The 27,960-nt window shown below is 47.2% G+C and overlaps 1 protein-coding gene across 2 annotated transcripts in view; it reads left to right on the plus strand.

Moving 5' to 3' along the window:
- FBN3 (fibrillin 3) overlaps nt 1–27,960 on the plus strand; it is a 63,398-nt gene that overhangs the window by 11,809 nt on the left and 23,629 nt on the right. Inside the window, exons 4-13 of one of the 2 annotated variants that reach the window (XM_026035265.1) lie at nt 1,614–1,709; nt 2,195–2,290; nt 11,396–11,593; nt 12,162–12,287; nt 20,343–20,468; nt 25,331–25,483; nt 26,068–26,265; nt 26,790–26,933; nt 27,093–27,212; nt 27,832–27,957. In XM_026035265.1, the coding sequence (XP_025891050.1) occupies nt 1,614–1,709; nt 2,195–2,290; nt 11,396–11,593; nt 12,162–12,287; nt 20,343–20,468; nt 25,331–25,483; nt 26,068–26,265; nt 26,790–26,933; nt 27,093–27,212; nt 27,832–27,957 (1,383 nt within the window). Of the gene's footprint in view, nt 1–1,613; nt 1,710–2,194; nt 2,291–11,395; nt 11,594–12,161; nt 12,288–20,342; nt 20,469–25,330; nt 25,484–26,067; nt 26,275–26,783; nt 26,934–27,092; nt 27,213–27,831; nt 27,958–27,960 lie in introns of both variants that reach the window. The other variant, XM_026035266.1, reaches the window with a different exon arrangement.

Here is a 27,960-nt window from a genome sequence, read left to right on the forward strand (position 1 = left end):
TCTTCTGCACTCTACATCTGCAGTGGGTTCTAACAGACTCTGCATTGCTGGTCTTGGAGATCAGTCAGATGGTGATGGGACCTCAAGGCCTCATGGCAGATGTAATAGGACCAGCTCTAAGCAGATCTAGCAATAATCTTTGCAAATTAGCTGGGAAAGTTTTGAATAATCAGGACTTTTATGTGAAAACCCTGAACTCCCAAGATTTAAGGGACCAGATCATATTTTATAGGAGGAGAGACTGAGTTGGGCCTGTTTAGCTTGGAGAAGAGAAGGTGGAGAGGGGATCTGATTAATATGTGTAAATACCTGAAGGGTGTACGTGGGGAGGAAGGGGCCAAGCTCTTCTCAGTGGTGGCCAGTGCCAGGACAAGGGGTAATGGGTGTAAGTTGAACCCCAGGCAGCTCCATCTCCACGTGAGKAGGAACTTATGCCCTGTGTGAGTTAGAGAGCCTGAAACAGGCTGCCCAGAGAGGTTGTGGAGTCTCCTGCTCTGGAGGTCTTCAAAACCTGCCTGGATGCGACACTGTGATCTCTAGAGGTCCCTTCCAACCTGAACCATTCTGTGGTTCTGTGAAACCCGAGCTCTTGCTGACCGTGTTGACTGCAAGGCATGGGGAAGATAGACAGATGGACAGCACTGCTGGASAGACACTTCCTAGCTCCCCATTTTGTTGTGGCTAGGCAGCCCTCTCAGATTTGCTGTAATCAAATCCGCAAATCAAAGCTGCATTGCTGAATTGTAGGAAGCAGTGTAGGGTGAGAATGTGATGGAGATGGTACCATCTCTTACAGAGACTGGTCCCATGCCTGATAATCTGGGCCATGCTTTGAGGTGTCCAACCTTMGTGTCTTCAATGATTCTTTATCTAAATTTAGCCTGATCTGTGGCYGCAGAGCAGTGGGAATGGTGAATGTCATGATTCAGTCAAGCCATACTGGAAGGGAATGCAAGCAACACACAATACACGTGCTGAAGCCCTTGAATGCAAAGGTCTGAGACTTCTTGTTCCTCTCCTTGATCATTCAAGCTTCCTATTAACCAGGCATGAACTATATAGAATTACCTCTGTTGGACACTGAGTCTTGTTATCCTTTGGGCAGAGAATTTGCTTGTAGTGGCCCCAAATTTYGCCCATTTGAAGCTGAGGAGTCATTCGCAGGCTCCAGCTCCACCGTTTTCAGTCACGGCCCCTCCTGGCCCAGGCAGACCCAGGAGCTGTGCTGTGAAYGCTCGTGTTTCACAGTTTTCACATGACTTCTTATGACCTCAGGTGCTTGCAATCTGACCGGTCACATCTCCCAAGGGACGAATGCCTCGTGCCAGGCTTTGCAGTGAAGAATGAAAACGGCTTGACCTGTATTTGTGACTCARCGTTGAGTAGTGAACTATTTAATAATGCATTTCCTAAGCACAGAATAGTGAGGAAACAGTTAAAACCAGCCCTGCCTTTCTGTCTCTGTCACTGCAGCTCTGGGGGAATTGTATCTCAGGAACAGCACAAGCCTTTAAATGCCCTGTGGTTAATACTCCATCGAGTATCTACACGTGAAAATACTTGATTCCCAACACGGACAGCTTCTTATAATACTTCCCTGGTTTCCTCCCCAGTCCAAACCTGCAGTGTGAGGTGCATGAACGGTGGGAGCTGCAACGAGGAGTCCTGTCTCTGCCAGAAGGGCTACACTGGGACCTACTGCGGGCAGCGTAAGTACTGCAGCGCCTGCTCCTTGTCCTCCCTGCGCCGCGTGGGCTAAGCTGGAGAACCAGATTTTGCAGCCTGATGAATGCAGAGCCTGGCTTTGCTTCAGGCACGGGGGATAAATGGCCAGCTAGTGTCTTCTCCTCGTGTTTCACCGGCGTCGTGTTCTCCTCCCCTTGATTTGAACGTAGCTTTGCCTTTGTTATTTGGTCTTCATTCAGCTTGTTCTTGACATGTAGAGGTCACTGCTAACCTGAGATGATTTCCTGTATTCTGGAAGCTCAAATGAAATAAGAGTTTAAAGCCCCTTTATGAATGGACTCATTTAAAAAAGAAAGGAAGTCATTTTTTTCTGGTAAAAAAAATCCATATTTTTCATTGTATGTTTGTAAAAAGGAGAGCCCTGACATGTGAACAACACAAATAGCCAATATTCCAAGTCGTGGTGTCCCTGATAGCAGAAATCCACTGATTTCTTTTTTTGAAACAGCTGTGTGTGAGAATGGATGTCAGAATGGAGGTCGCTGCATTGGCCCAAACCGCTGTGCTTGTGTCTATGGATTCACGGGCCCCCAGTGCGAGAGAGGTAAGGAGTGGATTTTCTGGATATTATCTTGATATTATCACTGATGACAGAGCAAAGGAATAAGAGTTGTCTATGAATTTCTACTGGGTTCCTCTGCATGATTRGATGGTCTTTAACCACATACTTATGCTAGAAATGTTCATTAAAATCATCCGTATACATTTGCATAAGCAATATTATATTTTTTCATTCTCCTCCTTTTTATTGTGCTGCAAACATGCGTATTGGTGGAACATTTATGTATATATATGTATTTTAATCCTCCTCCCTGCTTTTCACATGCACGCACAAACCCAAAGAGATCCATTGCTTTAGTTGCAGACCGATGACAACAGTCTTTGCCCTTGCTCGCTGATATATGAAATATTGAGACTTGTGCATAGATGAGGACAGTGATTGCATTTGAAAAGACACCTGGAAATTTCTTGAGGAAGTTTCTGGATACATTGAAGGCAGGAGGGACCGAAAAACCCGGCTGAAATGCCCCTGCCTCAATAGTAGGAGCTGGAGAAGGAGAGGGGGCTGGTTAGGCAGGGAACGAAGGGGATTGAGCAGGGGCAGACTTTGGAGACATCCTGTATAAAATTCTTTAAATAAAGCGAGCATTTTTACAAAGCCTTTAGAGATTTGGGTTGGTCCAGACTTGTACTAAGAGACAAAACAAGCTCTCCAGCTGTGTATACACAGGTCTTCCCTGCCAAGACAAACAGAGGGCTTGCTTTCCTAAGAGATATTAAAAGTTACGCTTCTCAAAGAGGCTCCTGGCTGGGTTGTCCATGGGTTTGCAGCCAGGTGAGGTGGTCGGGACTGACCTACTGGCGGTCATTAGTGTGGCAAGGAAGAACTTAACCCCTCCACGGAGAAGCAGAGCTCCAGGTACCTCAGTCGATGTATTAAGATGCAGTCCTTGAGCACCAGACTTAGTGGAGACGTGATCGCTGTTGAGTTTCTGTGCATTTTCTCCATTTTAAGTGTTCTTCATTTTTGTAAGTGTTCTTCATTTTTGTAAGTGTTCTTCAAGGTTGCCGGTAATGGGACGTTCTACTAGCAGGCTTGGAAGCAACATGGCTTCTGCGTAGCTCTCAGCTTAACTCTTAGTTTGTTTCCTAAAGACTTTTCTGAAGGATTAATTGAAAGCAGAGCCTGAAACATATTGAGTTTGTGTGTAGGAATCCCAGCCTTCACTCCAAGGTTCTGCAGTGATGCTCTTGTAGCAGGGCTGGATATCTGGTGGAGCGYTCTGGAAAGGCTTCTGGTTCCTGCAAGAACCCCAGGTTGTCCTTCTTGTTGGAATGCCAGACCAGCTTGTCTGGCACTGGGCTTTAGAGCAGCTCATCTTTATGCCTTTACAAGCTATAAATCCCCCAACTTTAGCAGTGTGAAGGTGGTTGTCTGCGTTTTTTGTCTGTGCTGCAAAGCACAGCATGGTGTCACAGGCCCAGATTGTTGTATGCACATAAGGTAATGCTATGAAAAGATACTAACTTGTTTCCAGGAACACAGAGCTGCATTAGTTCAGCTCATGTTTGTGCCAAGGAGTTGGGATTCTCAGAAAGTCTCATTAGCTTTGTTCAGATGCAGCTCTCCTGTTTCTAGTTCCAGCACTAGTGTGGCCATTAGCTGCCGTGTTGCCCAATCTAGGAGTGCTTTTGTGCAGAGGATGGGTCTTGGTTTAGACAGGCCAACACTGACAAATATGTCCCCTGTCTTAACAAGGAGGTGGTACTCAAAACCTACAACTCAATCAGATTACAGCTGTATTTGTATTTTGTGTTTCATTTGGCTATAAATCATGAAAAGATATAACTTAAAATTTAACTATAATAATCTAGTTCTTGGATCCTGAGCAACAGCTTCTGCTGCCATACACTCAACAAGTTGCACATTCAACTGCTTAGGGCTCACTCAAAGGCTGCTTTGTAACGGGAGCAATCTAACAACCTTCACACTTCATTCAGGAAACACTCCACTTCAGAGGTACATACCTTAATAGCTAGGTGCTCAGTGAATCTTAGCATCATTTCCTCCCGCTAATTGACATCTGGGATGAAGAACCAGTGACTATATTGTGTAACTCCAGCAATCTTGRGTAATATGAACTCCCATTACATCAGTGTCAGAGGAAAAGCTACAGTGCACAAAAAATAACTATGGGGTGAGAGGCCAATTCTTTTTTCGATATTTTTTCTGGTGCTTTGGAAAAAAAAACCCAACCAACTCAATGATAATTTCCAGTATTTGGAAATTATCCAGGGGAAAAAAAATCCCAGAGCCAAAGACCCTTGCAATTCTGCAAAAAAAATGGGAAGAAGCAGAGGCAGCTCAGTATGTGGTTCCTCTTGATTTGTCTGGTTCAGAAAGCTCTTGCTACATCTGTGTCCTCTTGTTTTAGTGAGGCGAGTGTTCCAAAAGGTTAACCACCAAACTCAGGGGGTGCTCTTCCTCAGCGCAAGAATTTCGGGGCTGATTGGAAAGTCGGTTGTGCTCTTGGAGCTTTGTATAGCTGCTCCCAAGTCTCACCTCCCAGCTTACGGGGGAAATTTGTCTGTATTTTGGGATGTTGGAGATGCCAGGTAGAGAGATACTGAAATTAAGCCCTTTGGTGCTCTAGTGACTAGTGAGGCTGTGGATTTTCCATAGTTGCAGCTATTTGAGACAAGCTAGACAAACATCTCTTAGGTCTACTTCTAGTAGAGTCCATCCTATCTAAGGGCAGGATACAGCCTTTGTATTTCGGAGGGAGATAAGTCAAATTCATGAATTTCAGCTGCCCAGCAGAATTCTTGGTGTGGGGAATGTATATCAGCTTGGCCAAAAGGATCTCCTCCAGAYGGTGCCCGGTCTTGCCTGAGGTCCACATGTGCTGCAAGGCAACTCCAATCCAGCTGCTCAAAGGGCAGACGATGCTGGGAGATGCACAGCAGCAATCTTGGAAGAATGGACAGCTCCCAGGAGCATGGGCTGGGATGTGGCCAGTACTGTTGAAGGTATCACTTTCGTGTAGGAGCTGGGAGCTGAGACCATGAGTCATTTGGCAGGAATGAGCAAAGATTTGAACCTACTGCTGGGAAGTTAGTGAAGGATTCAGAGAGAGGAGGAGAGAGGACCTCTCTATTTTGCTTTTCTTCTGAGAAGTCTTTTTCTGCCAGCAGCAATGAAAATATCAGGGTTCTGGTTTTGCTGGATTTTTTTTTTCTTTTTTTTTTTTTCATATGCAGAGCCCCCAAAAGACACTCCATTAAATGCAGAGAAAATGCTAAGCCCGCCGTGTCGCGTCATGAGGAACTGCTAAGGAAGACGCAATGTTTCCCCGTCTCTTAGTTTCCGAGCAGAATCAGTCATCCCCCAGCAATGCGCCCTAGTCCAGGCACAGCCCCTGCCCTCACATGCTCCTTCTCCTGATATCCAGGAACCCTGATCTCTAAGGAAAGAAGGAATTGAAGAATGGGCCAAAGGAATCTATGAGGCTCAAGGCTCCACTTGGGACAACTTGGGGCATACAAGAGGTCCCTCGCCACCCCTATTCATGATAGATAACTCAGCTGCTAGTGGTGTCCTGAACCCCTGGTCTCTTCCACAGCCCACAACACAGCTTGGCAATGCCACCCCTGCCCCAATCCTCCAGCTGTTTCTACCCTGCACGTCCTCATCCAGCGCTGCACTGTGGGGTTGGTGCCTGAGATGAGGAGCCCTTGGAGCAGGGCTGTGTGCGGAGCTCTAGCTCAGGTTTCACCAGGCTAAGGCTTTGACAGGAAACTGTAAAAATAGGACAGGAAAACTTAAAAAAAAAGAAAGAAAGAAAAAAAACCCACTCTTTACTATTTCCTTTGAATGTGTTTTTGCAGTACTTGGAATGTCTGGCCTTAGAAAGTGCCTCAGCCAGCTTTTTCCTTTCTGCAAATGTCCAAACAGTTAAACATAAGGAATGCGGCTGTGTTTGTATGAGGTAAGGAAATGACTAGGTGGAGAAAGTATTCCATGGGAAGGGAGTGCATAGAGACCCTCACGTTGTTCTCCCTTCACCTATCACCTCCCCTTGTGCAAAGGGAGTCACAAATCCACATGGTTACAGGGACCTTATGGATATCTAGAGCTGCATTTTGTGCAGAGACCTATAATCCTAATAACAAAAATCCCTCAACTCACATTTAGTACAATAAGAACAATTTCAGGGCGTTTGTGGACTTTTATTGGCACTCACCAGCTTGTTGTTTGGCTGGTGGCTTTGGCACCCTGTCCCCTCCATGTGCTTTCCCATGCATAGCTGCTAGTCGCCTTTCTGCAAGTGGCAAATTAATTGCTTCTGAAGGCAGGACATCTGCAAATGATGGGTTGGAAGTGCCCTAAGGGCATGGCCGGCCTTTGGGGGCTGTCCTGGGAACACCCTCGGGATTGGTGGCCGGTGTCGGGGACAGTTTTGTGCTGAGATCTGCTGGATTCGTCTCGCCTTGGTTGCATTAGTATTGCTGCCTTGCAGAGCTGCGTTGAGCAGCTGGACGTCTGCTCCAAGACCTCGAGTGCTCCGGCCACGGAGCACTGCAAGGCTCTGCTCTGCTGGCGTCGGGAGCRAGCCTCCCACTGATGGAAAATCATGCATCGACAATAGGAAAAAAATAGATATCAGGCTCCCTATCTGCTCTTCCTGTTCCCCTGGAGCGTTCTGAACGCAGCGTGGAGCGCGGCCAAAGCCCRAGGCATGTGTCGGAGTGACCTCATTGCGGGGAGGTCTCAGCCTCCCCAGGGACACCTCACAAGCGGCGTTTGTCAATGCTGCTCTAAGAAAAAGCCTTCAGCAAAGCCATTGTTTATTGTGAGAAGAGAATTGGATTTTTTTTTTATATATTTTGCAAAGAAAAGCTCCCCTTCCTTGCTGCTCTGTTTATTTCTTTTCTACACACGGAATGCACTTGGCCCGGGGCCCGTCTTGCAAGGGGATTCCAGCCAAGTGGTGCCAAAGGAAGGACAGTCTGAAAGCCAGAGGGAAAGTGTGCGGGAGAGCTGGTCAACCCGTTGAGGTTCCTCAGCTTGGGCTCTGCAGAGCTGCTTGCATGGCTGGATCCGGCGTTTCCCTGCTTCTAGGAGTGTTTTCAGTGTCAATGGGAGCGATACGTTTGCCGCATCTTTAGTCAGGGATCTGTTTGACCGTTAGGAGCATTGCTTTATTTGGCAGCACCTTGGTGGTTAGGTGGACGCCGTGGCGGCGGTGGAAATGGTCCTTTTTCTTGTGAAAATTTTCAAAGAAAATGTTTCCTATCAAAAATTCCATGTCAAAAACACCCTTTTCCCCAAAGACACCCTTTTCCCCAAAGAGACGCTAAGAGGCAATTCAAGGGGAGGAAATGCTAATACAAAATGCATTAATTTATTTATTTTTCTTTTTCCAAGCCAGAGCTGTAATTTGAATGAGTGGCACGGAGTCCAGAGGAAGGCCTGGAGATAGCAGGGTCCCCAGGGGTCAATGCCAGGCCCAGACCTGTGCGACTTAACTGCGGGAGTGAGACGCACTCCACCAATAGGCCTGGCTTACGTAGCTCGTGCAGCGCGCGGGTCTCAGCCGTCGACTCCCCAAGGCTCTGCGGCTTTCAGTTGCCAGGAATGGCCATTCATTCCCTGTCAGGCTTCCTAAGGAGCTCCATGACAACCAGCCAAACATGGAAATCAGGAATGAAGTCTGTTCCTGTTGCACTTCCTCTCTGGAACACGTCTGGGGCCTACSTTGGCCTCAGGGGCGGGTAGATAAGACGCGCCGTAGCCCCAAACAGGCTMTGTAGCACATCCAAAACGCTGCAGTTCTGCTGAGCTGGGCTTTAAAACCCCTCTGTGGGGTCAGAGGGAAGGGGCTGAAGCCAAATAGCGTAGGAAGGAGTCAGGTTTCTGGTGGCCAACGCAACCCTGGTGTCTTGGTGCGTTCTGCGCTCGAAGGATTTGTGCTCCTCCAGCTGCTCAAGGCAAGTGGATGTGAACGGCAAAATAATCTATCTAAAATAATCCAAGGAAGCCTGCGGTCCAAATGTGCTGAGCACAGCCTGCTTTGGAGGCGACCAGGGCAAGAAAGAAGAACAGGCTCGGTGCCTCAGGGAAGCTCGTGCCTGTCCAGTAGGAACTGCTTGCAGACACTTCTGGGGAGCTTATCTTTTGGGGAGCTTATCTCAAGAAGTGCCTTTGCATGMTGCTTTTTGCAGTTGTATGTGATTRGTAAAGGACAAGACATCTGTGGTCCCACGTTTTAAAAGACCTGCTTGGTAGGGGTGTAAGGATCCTTACTGAAGCTTTTCTTCCCAAAATAAGGCCTGAGCAGGAATTTCTGGCAGCCCCTTTGGTAATGACTGTGCTGGCAGATGGAAGGGTGGAGTTTGCCTCTCTTCTGCCCCATAAGACTTGCTGTAAGGCTGGGCTTTAAAGATGAGATAGGAAAAAAATCAGCTTTCAATGAGGAAGCATCTCTGCAAAGACCAGACTTCCCAGACCGCAGTCCTGGAATGCGGGATCTTCTTCCCAGGCTATTCCAGGACCTTAAGCATCAGCTCTTTCTTTAATAAAGTTTGATCGGTGCCTCACTAATGATTTAATAATTTGACCCATTAAAATTAACACCAGATGGGAGCTAGAACACTGCCAGGTTTTCTGGATGCCAGACTGCGATTTCTTGGCTTCGCTCCCTCAGAAGAAGTAATCTAAATATGAGAATCTATTTTATTCAATTATTTGTTTAAAATGAGATGTTCTCATCACAATGGCTCTTTCATTATCGATCTCAAGGAATGCAGCACACGCAGCCACGGCACAGGAGGTGTGAGCTTAYCCTTTTTCTCTCAACAATGCTGTCCTATCAAAGCCCATTGGAGATATGAACCACAATGACATCAAGGCCACGGTCTTCTCCATCCTTCTTTTGACTAGAGTTGCAGCCCAGCTAAGCCACAATCCTGTTTTACGACCACAAAGATGCTACAACATGAGATCTCTTCAGCTTCTGGGGGTATATCAATGTAGGACTAGGGAATCTTATAGAGCTTCTCCATAAGACTGTCCTGGGCTTCCAGCATCTGTAGCTTCRATCGTTGACAGCTTCTGTTAGAAGAACATTCCTTACCATTCATTTTGCTTGAAGAACCTCTTTCTTCATTTATTTTGAACCAGCACTACCACTTATTTTCCTGTGGTGCCTCCTGATGCTTCCAAGGCACGTAGCCACGCTGCTTCTCCCAGGACAGCCACAATTTTGTGTCCTGCTTTCAAGTCTTCCTCCAGTTGTCCTTTCCCAGGTAGAGCAGTGCTAGCCAGCACGGTTGCTCCTCACACAGAAGCCTTTCTTYACCTTTGATCATCCTCGTTGCCCTTTGGAATTCCCCTTTGGAATTGTTTTGTCCATTGATATGCACGGAGCTCACGAAGAAATTTCTGGCATAGATTTTTTTTTTTTTTTGATTGCTTATAAGATTTAAACTCTTTGGGGTTGAAAATTGCTCCTCTGTGTGGTGACAAATGCCCCTCCTTGGTCTTGGTCTCTTAGTTGACAAATACGAGTGAGAGCCTTTCAGTTTCATAAAAAGTGACAATGGCTGAAAAAGAATCCGAAGTTGTTGATCTCTCCTCTTGAAATAAATTAGAATGAAATAAACCATCAAACTTGTCCTGTCAGGAGGCATTAACGATGACCATATGCCTTGGTAACTCGTTAAACTGGGTCAAAAACAATCTTTAGGATTATTTGAAAATTCACTGTTGCAAACAGAACGTATTTATCATCTGATTTTCAAGGAAAGGCATTTTTATGAGATCGTGCCAATTTTATGCCAATGAAACTGCAAAATCTCTGTTCCTTTTTTCCCCAACCTCCTTTTGATGTTTACTTCTTAGTGACATCCACAGGCCACACTCCTTTTGACGTTTTTATCGGCATTCCTTTTAAAGTATGACAGAGCTTCCAGCAGTTCCAGAAATACAAAGGCAATAATTGCACCCAAGTGTAGATCTGCCAATAGGGCTGCCCTGCGAACATACCCAACGAGGAAGAACTTCTTGTCTCAAACCTTCTATATGACGTCTTTTTCCTTACTTTTTTTGCTCTTTCCATATGGGTGTTAGGATATAAAAAGAAAGGAAATGCAAGGAAAAAAAGGAAAATTTTCATGCAAAGAGCTGAATTATAAAGACTGAACTTTGCTTTTTTTTTTTTTTTTTTTTTAAGTGTCTGTATTGCACTAAAATGTTTTAGAACATGTTAAATAGAAATGCATGTAAGCAGATTTGAGCCCCAGACTGCCTGTGACTCGCTGCTTACCAAGGTCTCCTTTCCACACAAGTTCTTTAATTGCCTCGCATATCAAATCCAAGTGTCTCACTGCTAAGACAGCTGTGGGCTAATCCAGGTAGTGTTGCAGGGATTATGGTTCACAGTCAATTACTGGGCACTGCGGTGCCAAAATCCCCTGAACAGCTTCAGAAATCTCGGTGAGAATATCTGAAATAACAGGCTGATTGACCAACAGGTAACTTCTTTAGATGATTGAAGTGGAGTTATCTGGTTTGACAATCACACCATTAAAGGTCCTTTTTACAGCTACAGATCAAATGCTTGCAGGCAATAATGTATTCCTGGAGGGGAAGGGTTTAAGAATTTTGTTCCTTGAGGAGTACCTGCTGTGCTAATATCCCAAACAAGGGTCATGAGAGCCCAAGCAGTGGCAAAACCACATTCCTTAGTACTAACAAGCCTCTCAGACACTTCCTTCCTCTCTCCTTCCTTTCTTTCTTCCTCCTTTCTCTTTCTTTCTGTCTTTCTGACCTTTTTCTTTCTCGCTTTCCACCTCTCTCTCATGGGCCAAGCCTGGGAGAAACCTGGATGATGTGGCTTATCATCCACGTGAAACACATGGCAGAAAGAAAGCCCCATAACCAGCACTTTAGCCTTAAAATTTTGTATTCCAATGATTGTAGGCTTTTTTTTCCCCCCAGAATCATCAACTCTGCACTCGAGTGACTATGCTATGGGTTTGATGTTGTTCTGGAAGAAAGGGAGGGAATAGGCACTTTGGGAAGCTAGAGAGAAGCCCTTGTGTGTGTGTCTTGACCTAACTTGTGGATATTCTTGTTCTCCCTCAGACTATCGTACTGGTCCCTGCTTTAGCCAAGTCAATAACCAGATGTGCCAGGGCCAACTGAGTGGCATCGTCTGCACCAAGACCATGTGTTGTGCCACGATTGGACGGGCCTGGGGACACCCGTGCGAGATGTGCCCTGCCCAGCCTCACCCTTGCCGCCGAGGTTTCATTCCCAACATCCGAACCGGAGCCTGTCAAGGTAAATACCATGGAATTATTTTCTCTTATGTGGACCAAAAGTGATGGATGAGTGCTAGGACTCCCAAGAGTCTCCATAGAGACCCTACCAAGTCCATAGTCATATATCCTAGGGCATCACCATTGACACAGGATCAGGGGTCAGGTCTGTTTGTTCCATAGACAACCTGCTGTGGTTTTACCACCCATGCCTTGGTTCCTGTGCTTCCCCATCTGTTTATTTGTCTTGTAGCTGACAGCATGTAGAAACTAGAGACTTTCCATAAGGTCATTTTATTTCAGGGGAATGTGCTGCTCTCAGTTAGGTTTCCAAAGGAAACGTTTGGAAAATCTTTGAATAAAAGTAAAATTCAAGTAAAATTTTAGCATTTAATTCCATTTGCTCTGAGCTCGTACTTAAAGTAATGGCTTTAGGAAGTATAAATCCACCTACTTGTAGGATAACTGCATTAAGAAATGTAAATCTACCTACTTAGAGCAAAGTTGATTCTTTCGCAGAACTCCAGCTGAAACTTTTTCTGTTTTGATAGTGGTACTTTTTGATGATTTTCCTTTTTTTTTCCCTGTAGATGTGGATGAATGTCAAGCCATTCCTGGTCTGTGTCAAGGTGGCAATTGCATTAACACAGTGGGTTCTTACGAGTGCAAATGCCCTGCAGGACACAAGCAGAGTGAAACCAACCACAGATGTGAAGGTAAGACTGTGACAGACCTCACCAGAAAGCTCATTTGAACTTGAGTTCCAGGTACCAACTGAGAGCACAAGGGCTTTTAAATAACTGGAGAATGTCTCTGCATGCAGAGCATTTGTGAGGCTGACAAAGGGGAAATGCAAAGCAGCCCTACCCCAGCCTCGAACCTTGACTAAGTTTTGATGAGTTGAAGGATGAAGATTCCTGTGTTCTTGGGGTTCTTGTCCTAGGCTTGCCATGCTTTCATGGTGAGCTGCTCCACTGCATTCCTTAGTTAAATTCAGGACTTACCTACCCAGTGACAGGCAGTATTTTAGACCCCTGTTCCACACTATAAGGCACATACATGGATCAAAAGCAGAGATTAGGTACAGTCACAGTGCCACCAAATCAGGAGTCTCCGTGCTGTTTTGATAGCCTGGCTCTAGTTCTTTAAAGTCCCTTTTCAACAGTTCCTTTATCACTCCTCTGGAGTGTGTTTCCAGGTGAGTTGTTTACAGTGGCAGRATTATGGGCAGCAAACTGGTGCACGGAGAGCCCTCAAAGAAGCCAGTGTGCCAAGGATGTAGTCTCATGGCACTGTGAGTTTCACAGCRTACATTGAGCCATGGGGTTTCTTCCAGCAGTTAGGAAAAGGGGCATCACTGCTTCCAAGGAACCCTTCAATATCCTCACCCCCTGCAATCCAGGCATTTTTCATTTCTAGTGGTCTCTAGRTCAGTGCGTGAAGTGCCATGACAGCCCTTAGGAAAATTTTTCCAKGGTGAGACACCAGAGGTCAATACTTCAGAGATCGTGGACACTCTTTTAAGTTAAGAGARCCTCTGTGCTAGTGGATCTTCCTTGGCAGGATACGAGAAAGCTTTCCAAAACTCAAATGGAAGGGTTTTGTGTGGTGTCCAGCATCCAGGGACATTGGCTTACCCAAAAGAGCCCTCTGATATGGATCTCAAGTGAAAACCGCATTCCTCAGACTGCAAATTGGATCCTGAATGGACAAAAGCTGGACCACACGACAAGCCTGGCCTAAACTCTAGAGGCAGAACATGACTCTTGCTTGGTACACCTCACCCATGCTGGCTGGAGACCAGGAAAAGCACATCTGAAATTGGTTTAGTTGGAAGCTCCTATACACTGAGACTAAAAACAATGCGGCATCCGAATCTGTCATCCAGATGCGAGGGGCCTCTGCATGGGTTCGCACTTCCCGGAATGCTGCAAAAGCAGCATGGAGTGGCCATAAACAGCCGCTCTCCTTCCTGAACAGCCATAAAAATAGACATCTCCAGTGTCTACAGTATCTGCTGCATCGCTTAGCATTCCTCACTTGCTAAGGAGACCATGAAAAGGGGATGCTTGCCTCTCAGATTGCTTACCAGCCTAGGGATCCTTTGGAGAAAATGCCATGAACATGCTTTAATCTGACGGTGTTGAGATGGTTTTGAAAGGATTGTTTCCTGGACGGGAACTGCCAGTGTGTTCCCGTGAGGAGAAGAGGAGGACGCTTCTGTCTGGGCCATAACTGCTGTCCCTTCAGGAGATGTACCCRCTGCGAGTCTCTAGAATTGTGTGAATGGGAGAATGCAGCATCTTGGTGAAGGTTTGTCTTACACCAACACTTCATGTAAACAGGGAGGTCTAGGCCYTCTCTTAAGGTATTTTCTCCGTTCTTTGATGTGTTAGAGTGAACTATTTGGCAYGGCAGATGGAGCAGCTAATTCCTGATTTGCTGAAATGTCTGTACTGCCCAGGTGGCTTCTATCAAACCACACAATCTCTACACTGGGCCAAGGGTTTTAATCAAAATAATGACAACCACCATGAAAGAGGATCTTTTCTTGATTGAGGCGTGCTCCAAAAATAAAATCTCAGCGCTGCAGGAGTCCCCTTGCTCAATCTATTTGCACGAGCTTTGCAGCTGGTGAAAGCAATGGTTTCCCAGCTTGCATTGAAACCATCCAGCCTTAGGAAGAAGAGATGGTCTCCTCCTGTTTTGGAATTCCTCCTCCAAGTCTGTCATCCAGGAAACATCAAAATCAGCTTGACTGCCTTTGTTCAGTTCTTCCCAAGTTCCCAGATTCTCCTCTTTTCCGCTTAGAAGATTCCTCCTGGGGAGTGAAGGTAGTGGATGGGATTGCGTTTCAGCCAAAGGTCAGAGCTTTGTCACTGGGCCTGCTGATTGATGATCCCTCCCTCATTAACACGGCGCCACATACGACTAATCTTCCTCGGGCTGTTTGTTGGTGGGAAGAGGCAGGAGTGCTGCTAATGCTGTTCCTTTCCCATAGCGACGCTTATCTCCCAACACAAATGGGAGTTCCATAATTCCTGTAGGATAAAGACACTTATGCAAGATCTGCTGTGCTGATAGCATGGCCCAGTGCAGACCTCTTCTTCCAGGCATGTGAGAGGGCTGCAGATGGAAATACAGGCTGAGTATTGGTCACCCTAGAAGGTAAAAGATGTCCTTGTTCTAGCTGCAAGGCAAAAAAAAAMCAGTGAATGCAACGTCAAGTTTGGATTTGCACTCAAATATCCTCCAAATCCAGGGCTGCTCAGTTACAGAATTATTTGTGAGGCTCATCTACTGAATGTGACACTCTCAAATTGCCTCTTTTGTGCCTTTGTTCATTGTATTCTGAGGGAGCTGCAGGGATCAAAAGTTCCTGAGCCTGGGGCTGTGCAGCTCATGATGAGGAATTTCTGGCACAGAAGATTGCCTGCTCATACTCCGAAAGATATAAGCAGTGCCTGGAACACAGCAGGGGGCTGGAATGAGAGAGCAAAGCTGAGCTCTTAAACCAGCCCTTCTTCTTTGCAAAGGCCAAATGGCCACTTCTATAATGTCTTTGAGGGAGAGGATAAGAGGAGATGGCGAATGGTGGCTAATGGGTGAAYTGAGAGGTTGGGAGGTGGTAGCTTGGCCAGACCCAGGGCAGGTCCTATGGATTTTGCAGGGAGCTGCAAGTGCGTGAGCAGGGAGGGAAGGACACATCCCAGCAGACTTAGAGCACGGTGGGGAGAATAGGTGAAGAAAACGCAAGGAAGTGTTGCTGGTGACAGCAGGAAAAACGGAGAGCCGTCAAAGCTGAAATCAGGTGGATCTCACTGATACAAAGGGCTTTATCAGGAAATCACAGGAAAGTGTGGGAGGGTGTTACATTTTTAAATTATCCTGGAAAGAACCTCAGAAATTAGACTTAGTGGAACAATTCCTTCGCATGCTCCTGTGTGTGGAATCCCTGGCTGAAGAAAGGTTTTCCTTCCACAATTTCCAATGATATCACTTCATTTCTCCATAGCTCTCCTTCTACCACATAACACAGAGCTAAGCCAGCTCCACTATCAGCAAAGCGTGTTGTCCCAGGCCTCATCCAGGATGCTTTCCAGTGCCCCAGAAGGCATAAGTGTCTCGTGTCCTGATTGCTCCAGGATGATCACATACAAGATAGAATAAAGTATGATGAAAAACATACTTCAGTTCAACAAATTCAGTCAAGGGAGTGAATGACACATGTTTATCAAGCTCTGTTCAGAATAGTCTATGAGAGAGGAACTTCTGATAGTCACTCGCATCATAAGAAGGCCGATTCTGTTGAGGACAAGTAAATCTATAATTCCAAACCCCAGCTCTTTCTACCCCCCTTATCCATTCAGCACTTGTAGAGCGATATGTTAGATACCACTTGTATACTTACAGACTAACGTGCAAGCCTAGCAGAACACATAATCCTAATTTCCTAATGAAGACAAGGTTTTGGTTTTTGCTCTGTTGAATCTCATTCATATTTCTAAATTGGAGGAAGCTTTTTTCCTTCATTTTCCATGAACAGAGCTGATAGACTGGCTCACTTTCTTCCTGAGTGGAATATGAGAGCCGTTTTATTAGTATGTTTTCAATTTTCTCACAAAATGTCTACAGAAGAGCTCCCTGTTTGGATCTATTAAATGCTCGTTTACATGGATTTGGTGTGGTTTGAGGGGTTCCATTACTCTCCTCTGTGGTTTCTCTGTGCTTTCTAGAAAGGAGGATCTGAGAATCCCGTGCACTGCACGAGGAAGGATTGGTGAGACACTGCGCAGAGGTGTTTTCTCCATCAAGTCCTCCTATTTTAGCAGCTGGAAATGCTGGAGTTGAACATGTTTGTGGGCACTTGTGTTGGATGAGCTTTGCAGTTCCATTTCGGAGGCTCCRTAGCCGTGTGACTTCCAGCTGAAATGATCGAGCCAGTTCCAATGCTCGACCATTGAGCATTGGAAAATAGAGACCAGGTCCAAAATCAATGTTTGCATTGAATTCTGCCATTGTCTGAGGATTGCTTTGATTTTTAACAGAGAGTTGGAAAAATCATGAAGTAGCCAGGCTACAATTGGGGAAATTGGTCCCAAACTGGCAGCGGGGTGTTTAGCAAGAGGTATGGATGTGTCTCACTGAGTCARGCCCTCCAAGGACTTCAGCTCCATATGAAGCTAAACTTTAAAAGTCATTACAGAGAAAAAATATAGAAAGCAGAACCAAAGTCCAGAGCTCGCTACCAGCTCGATTTCTCAAAGTTGCTTTTTTTCCCCCTGGTTTTTGGGTTGCTAACACCAGCAATAYGAGCTCATATGAGCTAGGATTTTCAAGAGAAAAAAAAAATATTGCAGATTGATGTAACCTTTTGAATTGCTTCTGTTTTTCCTTTGGATTGGAATGTGGAATGTGCTTCCTGCCCCCCACCACATGCACATTTGCTTGCATGACTGATACGATGTGCTAAACATTGATCTAACGAGATGCCTACCTTGCAGCTGGCCTCCGGATCTCTCCTACARCACACTTCAGGAGAGCTATGCAGACATTTTAGGCTGTTCTTTTTGTCTATTTGTTTATTTTCCTTTTTTTTTTTTTTTTGCTCTTTTTTTTCTTTTTTTACCCATTCTAATAGGACAACCGGTGCTCACTTCATAAAACTCCTTCCCTTGGCGTGTTCTGCAAATTGTAACCCAACACAAGTCTGTAATTAAACGACAGGGGAGGCTCTAATGATAAAATCTCTTTCCCCGCAGGGGCCCAGGTGGGGACCGCGTTCTTGGCGCGTTTGCATTGCTGCCTGTCTAGGTTTCGAGTCCTGCCCGGCTGCTGAGAGACTCTGAGCATCAAAGAGCGAGACAAACATTGCAGGCCAGGGGCAACGATTGTGCTGTTGAAATCTGCAGAGCTGAAAGTCCCATTCTGACTTTTCCTAAAAAGCCAGGGAAAAAGAGCAATGCATCGTCCCCTCTTGATATGTCACTGTGTCACCTGTCCTGTGTGCTTGTGCTTGGTTGYGTGCAGGGTAAAAGAGATTTCACTCGATCCTTCGGGACCTGGAGTCACAGCCCAAGTAGAGCAGAAGATYCTTGTGTTTGTCCCAGGCTGTGAGATTGAGGAGAGGTTGAAGGTTATTTCTTTGGCTGTATCCACAGCAGGGGTGATACAGGTCTCTGCTCATCCTTTATGCCTCCAATCAAAGGCAGTTCATGTCATTTTATTTAGACATTTACTGTATTCCAGCCTGAGTTTATAAAGCTTGAGCTTCAACCTGTGTCTTGCCTTTTGGAGCCTGCAGAGCACAGTGCCCGCAGCATCATCTTTGCATGCAGCATCTCTGTGTCCCCTTCCCATCTCCCCGCTTTCACGGAGCAGCAGCCGGGATGCTTTTGAGAGGCTGATCCCAGTTCGATTCTCCGTGTCCAGGTCTGCACTAGCACAGCTAGCCACTGCATGGCACTGTGGCATTGCAGGCCGGCTTGTCCTTCCAAAGACCCGCACCTTTCCCGGTGCAAACCATGCACAACTGGCCACCCGGGTGACTGTCACCCTTTCCTCCCAGCAAACCAGATGAGAGATCTGCCCCTGGGGCTCCTGCCCACTGCTGCTTGACTTGTCAGCCAGGTCGACTGGCTCTCAGCACAGATTTCCCCTGATTTCTCCTTAAAGGAGTGGGTTCTGGCAGCTCTTTCCATGTGTGCAGACACTGCCTTCATCCCTAAGGTGAGTTCACATCTTCCAAATCCATTCCCATATCCATTYGCAAATGTGCTACAGTTTTTAAATACAGTAAATATTGCGGCTTAGCAGAGATCATTTATTTCACCGATAGCCAAAACATGGGGTTTTTGTTTTGTCATTGTGAAAAGTCTCTGGTGAATGTTCCATCTGTCTCTTCCTGACCACCTGGACCATGASCAGCAACCAACTGCTTTGGGTGCATTAATGGGAGGCTAAATTCCAATTCCAGAGCAGCTTCTGAAACAGCTTTTAGTTGTTAATAGAGACAAATCTATACCTCTCATCCAAAACTGCTTCCTAGAGTCCACAGCCACCCGAGTGTGGCTGGCGCTTGTGCATTTCAAAGCAGTAATTTGACTAAACTTTTTGAAAACGAGTTTCCATTTGCAAAATTGCTGTCTTGCCACTCTCTTCCCTTCAACTTACGGAGCCGTCAGATATTGTCTCACTGCTGCAGGCAAAACTGGAGATATTTCTGTGCACATCATCTGCAGGAGAACGTGTTCAGGCTTGCACCCCCTCCTAACCCCTTTCCCTTGCAGTCACCTCGCTAAGCAGCACTCCATGGGCTCCCTCTGGGTTTCCTCATCCGGGTTTAGCTAGGGCTTCCACCACAAAATAATTAACCCATTGGCCTCCTCAAAGATGTAATGAAAATGGCTGGGTTATTTTGGAAATATCTCCATGTTAGAGCTGCTCTCAGAGCACATGCTAAGTTCACACGGCACAAGTGATATCCCTAGGGTGGTTATCTGCTGCAAAACCAGTGTGTGGCTTTACTTGTTGACACAGATGGTCCTTCCTAGGCTGGAACCCATCTGGGGGTGGTTTCCTACMCACTCATTTAGAGGACATTAGCAGGGCAACGGATCAGGGAACGTTAAGATTCCCCGATTCTCTGGGATTCCTTTMAGATGTGGTGTTTCACTAGTATTTCTTTTATCTTCAGGGATAATTAGGTGTGATCTTGCTGAGGACTTAGTGCATCTCTGTCTCACTAATCTGCTTTGTTATAAGTAACAGATAAATAATAGATAAGTAATAATGAACTAATGTGAGAGATAAGCAGCTCACTCCATGACATGCTCCCAGGCTAGGAAAGGCTGGGCTGGAGGAAGGAAGAAAATCTAGGGCAGAACCAGAAACTTAAGGAAAAGTGGCAGGCTTGGGTGGAAGGATTGCTGCTAGATCAGTGCATGTGATTTCAGAAGATACTTTAGCAGTGACGAAATTGGAAGGGAGAGAAGACAAGTGTCCTTAGCACTCAACTGATAAGCGTAGTAGCTGCAGGCAGGAAGAACTTCACAGAGAACTGCAGAGGTTCCTGCTCAGGACAATCCATTCAGCCTGATTTCTTCATGATACRAACTGCATCTGCTCCTGGCAGAGCGTCTAGGAGAACATCTCTTCCCCAAAGCTCTGGAACATCTGCCCTGGACTGCTCATCTTCCCTTTGGCTGACCCTCTTTACAAGCAGCAAGTGAGATCAAAGCAGTTTGCCTGCTGCCGTCTGGGATCGGGAGCCCAGTGCACGAGGAGGACTTGCTGATACTGGACTCTGCTCCAGGAGCTCTTTAGGTAGTGCTTGTCTAGCAGCACTGGGAGAAGGAGCCAGAGTCCCAAATAGGTGTCTCTTGGGCACATCCATCCTTCATGGGGCTACCAAGTCCGGGTCCCTTTGACTTAGTTCCTCTCTTCTGTCTCATTAATTTCCATGAATGAGTGTTTGAGTGTTTCTATCTTGAAGCTTCCTTTGTGTTCCAGGGAGCTCAGGACCAAAAGACCTGTTCATCAATGGAGATGAACTCCATGCAGATGACTCCATGAAGCTCTCTGAATCATCCTTTGGGGGAGACTTTTTTTTCCTTTCCGAATCCACTGGTAGGAGGCCACTAACCATCTCAACCATTCCATGACAGCTCACAACTAGCCTATCTCTGTGCACTCGCAGCTCTGGTCCCACCTCCTTTCACAAGAAGGTGTTTCACAATTTAAGTAATGCCTGTTGGTTTGCTCTTTACTAGATGTGGACGAGTGCGGCGCAATCTCCGGCGTGTGCGATGGTGGCGAGTGCACCAACACAGCAGGCAGCTACGTGTGCACATGTCCACGAGGCTTCATGACCAGCCCTGATGGATCACGCTGCATTGGTAAGATGCTGAATCGCTCTCCGGACTATTGCATGAAGGGAGACTCTAAAACCCCAGCTTCAAGTCATGTTGGTTGTTTGCAAGTCACTTCAYAGGTTCATGCTCTATGTGGGATAGCCAAGAGATTTGGGTATCCCACATAGAAAACCAAGAGGTTTTCCAGCAAAAGGAGTTCTTGAAGGAGTCAATGGGGAGAAAAAGGTGCTTCCCAAGCAGCGCACGCTGCGGTGMAGCCACCCATCCCCGCCTGCGTGTGAGGAATGCAGGATGATACGGCTCTTGTATGAGCTTTTAGCCTACAGTGCTGGATTCCCAACTGCAAAATGACTTCCAGGACCGTGTAGAAATGACACCTGCAGTCCCCATCCTGCAGACAGCATGAAGGGCTCAGTGGGCACAGTGTGTGACACACCACAGGCTCTGCTGTACCTGGCTGCCCTGTCTCAGTTTGGCTCAAGACGCCTCTATTTTAAAGCTTATGAGAGCTGGCTGGAGTCCAGGCCAGCTTTCCCTAGTCTTAAGACGCGTCCTGACTCCAGACCACAGCGCCTGGAGTGCATCTTGCATGTTGAATGCATCAAAATTCCTTTGCAAGCCTTGTAAATAGCTGATAGTCCATTGCTCTGTATAACAGACAACAGTTTCTATGAGAAATAGATCAGCTCCGTGTTTACTTGCTCTCAGCAGGGACACTCACTTGGCTCAAGCTCAATCTCAGGTGGTCTCTTCTGAAAATTCACTCRTCTTCAGAAGGTCACAGACCTTGAGGCTATATAAAAGGCAGAGAGATAAGATCACTATTRGGGCAATGCAAATGGGAGATAACGTTTTTTTTTTCTGCTGAAAGCCCTGGAAATTAATACAGAAATGTTTAATTTCTAAGCTGTTTTATATCCACAGAAGTTGGAGTAAGAATCATTTTGTACTTGCAGAAAGAACCCATGTAAAACGTATCATGAAAGTCACCTTGTTTGGGAACCCAATAGGTCCAGGAATGAAATTCCTTTCCTCCGGATTTCCCACACCCTGCCATAAGCCCAGAAGGGTGGGATGTCTGCCTGATGAGTCATACGGACATTTCCCCTCTTCCTTCAAACCAAGTGCTTCAAGAAATGAAAAGTAAATAAAACTAGGGCCCCAAAGTTTAAAAATAGCCCCAGGCTTAGCTGTAATGGCCTGTGACTGCACCTGAGCTGGATATATCATGCCATAGCCATTTCCCTGAGCTAATATGTGCTGTTAGGGCTCTGTCATGTTTTGGGACCGATGATGTTTTTTCTGGCAAAAAGCACTAATTTAACTCTGGGGTGCTGTTACCCCGTGATCCATATTTTGCAAATTCTGTTTATACAGTWTGGCGGTTTTTTTAGTGCTCATTTGGAGAGGTTTACAGTATTTTAAACCTGTAATTTATATCCTCTGAAGCAAACCAAACAAATGGCGTGTAAACTTGGAAATGAATAAATAATTAAATTAAAACTATTAAAGCACGAGCAGCTTTTAAGAGGGAGCAGAAGAGACCTTGTGCTAACGCCGCCCAGATGTTCTGCGCGGAAATGACCACGTTGGCTCATATATCACAGAGCACCAGCGCGAGGGATGTGGGGACTTTATAGTGGCGGCCTTGATCCCTTTCCCCTCCCTTTTCCACCGAGCAAACACCTTTTTATTGCATTTGAATAATCTCCTGGAGTTTGTGCAGCTGAAACAGCAAGCCGTTGAGCTCGACTTGATCCCAAACCTCATTAGCTGCGTTCACTGCCTTCCTCAGTGCAATGCAAACAGTGGAGAAAGGCGGTCATCCATTGAAACCAGCATTTATGGAAGGACCCAACCACCTATGCTTGACACAAGGCATCCAGTTCCACGCAGGCTCAAAACAGTTTTAGTCACTGGGGCTTGGAGAAGTTAGTTGGAGGGGTTGCAGGCAGCAGGAGGATGGGTTCCAGCATGCACTCAACTGCGTTATTTTGTTTGGCACACTGGATTTGCARGAAGGGCTTCAAAGTGTAATTTTCAGGATGGAGAAATGTCTCCAGAAATGTCTCACTTCTTGCTGCAAATTCCTGGGCTCTGTTGGGAATGTGGAAGTTCTATTTAGGGTCTCACCTGCCTAGGGAATCACTGTTTGCTGCTTTGGTTGCTGTCTGGGAAGAGGAAGAGCAGGAAGAAAAAAGGAAAGCTGGATAGATAACAACTGTGAAGGCAAAAGATGACAAAAAGGAAGGGGTGAGAGGACCACAGGCTTGAGAATGGACTGAAAATGTATTGTGCCCAGTTGGATTGGGAAGCGAACTAGGAGTGAGCCAGGGAGGGAGGGGATTTATTATAGCATTTCTCACCGAAAAGAAATCTAATATCACCCAGGGTTTTCCTATTTGCACTGCGGCTGGAAGTGGGAAGAGCCCTGCTCACCTCCAGCATCCAGAGGGATGCGCTGCTCCTCTCTTCCCCAAGGACAGGRATCCAGCCTAATCTTAACCAAACAAGAGTGCAGTGGGACTTGTTTCCAGAAGGAGGGAACAAGGGATGGCTCCATCGGTCCAGGCTGACCGTGCACTTCTCCCCTGCAAGCCGAGCACCTCTGGGCGTCCTGGGTGGGATTCCCGTGRCTCCTGCACCCCGCCATGGAGCTGGTCACCCCCGGCTCCCTTGTAGTCAAACCCAAGTGCCCTTGGCAGCAGCGAGGTTCTCCACGTGGTTTGCTTTCCATCCCTCGAGTTGCCTGGGAATGGCAAGACGCAAAGTCAGAGAGATGCTCGCCCCACAGGAGGACAATTAGAAAAAAATGTGCATTTTTTATGAAATGCGGATAACTTTTTTGCTTGCTTTTGGTTTGTTTTTGCAGCAGTGAAGGCTGTACAATAACATTTTCCCCCACTTTTTCCTTTATTTTTCTTTGTTCTTTTGTAAGTCTCTCTTTTTTTTTATAGTTCCCCAGATCATGGAGAATTTACAGATGACAATATAAATAGGGAAAARGGCAAGCACAAATAGTAATTTCACTGTAGGAAGCAGTAAATGTAGGGAGAAACGAAGGGACTTAAAAAAATAATCAAGGGAATAGTTTGATATTTTTTAAGAAAATATTTATGCCTTTAAATCAGGAAAAAAAAMCCCAGAAATCATTTTTCAAAATTGTTTTCATTCTTTGAATCTTTTAGTCTTCCTCACGTGATGCGTATGAGCTGCTCACTAACCCAAGCAGACTCGTGTGCAGGTCTTGCAAAACCATTTCCGAAGCATCCGTAACATCTCTGAACGGGAGGCCGCGGCTCTCGCTCTCCCGTCTGTGTCTAATCAGGTCTAATCTCACACGCAGTTTTCCACCCTCTCTTGCCTGCAGCGTTGGCTGATTGACTGATATTGTTCCGCAAACCTGTCCCCTTGGAGGCTGCGAGGGGAGGCAGMCCCGTGTCCGCTTGCCCCTTCACGAGTGGGTGGTCCTGGAGGGACAGAGGAGACCTGCTCTTCTTTCCATCCCCCCTGTCTCTGCCCAAGGCGGATCCAGCTGGGGTTTCAATTAGTTCTGACGCTCTTTATTCTGGGCGAGATCGTTGCAAATTGCAGCTAGGACAGATGAATTGATTAAACGTTTGTCCAGATGAGCAAGGGCCACATCGTTCCCTCCAGTGCACCAACTGCTGTGACCTCCCTGCCTGGTCAAGCATGTCTGGTCACGGCTGTCTGTAGGGACCACGGATTATTTCGCACAGTTAATGTCTGGCTGTCACGGTGTGTCACAGACTCGGTGACAAAGAGCATCCCACAGAAGGGCCAGCTCAGATCTAGAGCCCTCAGACCTCGAGATCCGTCCCCTAAGCGYTTCACATTCCTCAAGCAGCATCAATGGCTTTTGGGAATGATCCCACTCTCCTGCCTTGGTTTGGACAAGCCCCTCTCTGGAGTGGGAGCTGTGGCTGTTGAGTTGTGTTCCCAACTTGTCGCACAGGGTTGCTGAGACCTGGGCTTGCTCTTGGGCTCTTGCATCTGCAGACAGGGACCCAGCTGGGCGTGCGCTTCCAAGTGACTCCGACGTTCCTTCATTAGGAGTTAATCCTGTGTTGCAAGCAGCCCTTGAGCCCAAATTTGCCTTTTCCTTCTGCAAGCCTCCATGGTGRCTGAAACGTTTTGCCTTCAGGCTGAGCTCAGTGTTGCGGAGTGGCCCAAGGAATGTATTGCAGAAGAGACATGCTGGTTTAGTCACCCTGCCTTTAAATGGGGTCACTGTCCTCCATAAGTCCCTGAGCTGCGATTAGAGAAGGAATAACCACAGCCCACAGATCAAACAGCTCCATGCAATTAATTTCAATTATTTTGCAGCGAAGTGTCAGCCTGCTGGTTAATGTCACTGTACAGGCACAGGAGACAAATCAGACCAGACTTTCCCCCTCATTAAATTACTTCAGAAACAAGGGYGAGAGCTGAATGAGTGGAATATTCCAGGTTTTCCTGGAGGATTTGGTGCCAGACAGGGCCCTGCTAGACATGTGAAAGACTTTGAGTCTCCTGGCTCTGGTCCAAGCACCTCACACCCCAAGCATCAGTGCCAGCTTTGGTGTCTGTGGCTTTGACCACCTTCCAGGGCTCATTTTCCTCTTGATTCAGGCTGGGCTGTGGGAAGCAGCCCATGATCTGAAAGATGCAGCCAACTGCGACAATGCAAGAGGTCACGCTGGAGARTTGTTGGTACTGGAGATGTCTGCACTGATGCGAGATAGAGGGTCAGATCAGGATTTTGAGCAGAAGAAAGAGACAMCAGTGGAAACAAGCACTAGATTTGTGTCTCTCACCTTGTCTGAGACCTGCCTGGGCGAATGATGATGGAGCTCCATGCGTGCATCTCTCCTCTCTCTGTGCAGACCAGCGAATCGGGACGTGTTTCTCTGCTCTGATCGGGGGCCGCTGCGCTGGGGAGCTCCCTGGCCAGTACACCAAGATGCAATGCTGCTGTGACTCCGGGCGATGCTGGGCCATCGGGCAGACTCCGGAAATGTGCCCAGTCCGGGGCTCTGGTAAGTGCGGCACCGAGGAGCAACATCTCCCATAGGGCCAGCTGGTAGCTCTGATGGCTTTCACCRGCGTGGAGAATGAACAACACAATGTCATAGAGAAGGATCACGTGGGAATGATGGTTCCCCTGCCCGGGGATCATCTGAAGGTCACCTAGATGAGTTCTTCCAGCTTACTTTGTCTCCCCCTTACCTTGTTGCAGTAGATGCAACTGAGTCACCAGGCCAAAAGAGGGCTAGCCCAGGWGGAGCAGAGCTGGAGAAGTCCCAACACTCCAGCTCTTTCCATCTCCACCTCTCTCTTCCCACATCATCCGCCACCATGCAGGGGRGACCTTACAAGTCTGATAGCCCTCTAAGTCCTGTCCCTTCCCCCTGGCAAGCTGTGTCCCATCAACTGCTTTGGAGCAAAGAGATTTAGCGCCCTTCTTGCACTCCTGCTCGCATCCCCTCAGCGGCCACCCTGTTTGTCACCTGTCTGTTCCCATCTCCATGTCACTGCCTGCACTCTCTGCAGCCTAGCAGAGACAGGAGCGGGATTCAGGTCCTCCTCTTGGGAGGACGTTAAGGCAGCTGGTTTCTTTCAGATGAGTACCGCAGACTCTGCATCGAAGGACTCCCGGTGGTGCCAGGGTTCCCTGGGAACTTTCCAGGAATTCCTGGATTTGGGCCCAATGGTGTTGGGCCAGGAATCAACGGGCCTGGAGGCATCGGACCAAATGGGGCAAATGGACAAGGAGGGATCCCAGGGCTGCCTGGAATGGGCCCAGGAAGTTCAAGCATCGGTAAATTAAAATTCCATTTCTTTTTTTTTTTTTTTAATTTATTTTTGCGGTGCTGCCCTGACCTGGCTCCCTGTCTCGGAGCACGCACAGCGTGCCGGTCCGCGTGCCTGCCCCGCACGAGCAGAGCCCCGGAGCTCCGAGCCAGCCAGGAGGTTTGTTTTGACCCGGGGGCGTGACGGGATGTGACGTTAATGCTGTGCAGAACGCTGAACCCAGCAGCACGTCAAACACAACCCGCTGGTGGAGCACRGGCATCCAGCTTCGGTGCAGGATATCTTTCTAATTACCAAATGGGATGAAGCTTTCTTGTCACTCTCTCCCTCMCCAAAAGGAGTGTTTTCTCCCCAGTCTCTTACGTGCATCCCAGATAGGTCCTTGGCAAGCGCCTGCACCTGTAAACGTGCACTGGGCATTAATCTGTTTGCGTCCCCACCTTGCTTTCTAAAGGCTGTGCAATCTTGTGCATGCCGGGAGGGCAGGGACACTGCTGAGCTAGCTGAGTTTGCTGTCTCTGGGCCTTCCAGGAACGGCCACTTTGAACCAGACCATTGACATCTGCAAGCATTTCACCAACCTCTGCCTGAACGGACGCTGCATCCCTACCCCGTCCAGCTACCGCTGCGAGTGCAACATGGGCTACAAGCAGGATGTGCGTGGAGAGTGCATCGGTAAGTGGCATCTGCTTGAGACCAGCCAGCCACCGGGCACCAGCCCCCTTCCTTGGTCCAAAAGCACCTTGATCGGGTGCTCCTGCAGCCCTTATGCCAGTCCCAGCCTTCCAGTGTGGTCCATGCATGATGAGGTCTCACGGGCTCGTCTTCTTGCAGATGTGGACGAGTGCTCCAGCAGCCCCTGTGTGCACGGTGACTGTGTCAACACACCCGGGTCCTATCACTGCAAGTGTCATGAAGGCTTCCAGAGCACGCCGACAAAGCAGGCTTGCATCGGTATGTCCCTTCTGCTTTGGGAGGGACATGGGTGCCACACCAGTAGAACTAACCTGTGTTGAGAGCAGTGTCCTGCAATTTGTCAGGGATAAAGTTTCTTCTATTTCTATCTTACAATCGGTTAAGAACAAGCCATGGACTTGCAGAAAGTCCTCCTCAAGAGCTGAATGCTATTTAAGGATGGCAAGCTTTTCTTTTGTCAAATATTATGTTTCTAAGGTTTTTTGGTATGGATGTAGGTGTTGCTGTGATTTCTAGCAAAGTTCTTCTGYCAGTGCCCTCCTGCAAGAGGGTCATCCAGGAGACCAATGGAAATGTAGGGTGCAGCACTGAGGACAGTCGGTGGGAACAATTACAGTCTCCCAAGCTCCTCTCGTAGATACTGTTTCTAAGCTTCTCAGCAGCCTTGTTTTCCCCTCTGCCTTTTCTCCACCTTTCCTAATATATAGTGCCAAAATTTTTGCACCTCTTCTTCATCTCCTGCAGCTTGTACGGAGGGGAAGAGTGCAATCCTTCCAGAGCAGGACAAGTTTGAGAGCACTTTTCTCATGGAGCAGGTTCTGCAGGAACCTGTCCTCATCTGCCTGTTGCTATCTGCTCACTTTGATTTTCTTGCCAGACATTGATGAGTGCATCATGAACGGAGTGATGTGTAGGAATGGCCGTTGTGTGAACACCGATGGCAGCTTCCAGTGTATCTGCAACGCTGGCTTTGAAATCACTCCCGATGGCAAGAACTGCGTTGGTA

This window comes from Nothoprocta perdicaria, unplaced genomic scaffold (assembly GCF_003342845.1).
Source record: "Nothoprocta perdicaria isolate Ctin4 unplaced genomic scaffold, notPer1 scaffold_157, whole genome shotgun sequence".
Taxonomy (NCBI): Eukaryota; Metazoa; Chordata; class Aves; order Tinamiformes; family Tinamidae; genus Nothoprocta; species Nothoprocta perdicaria.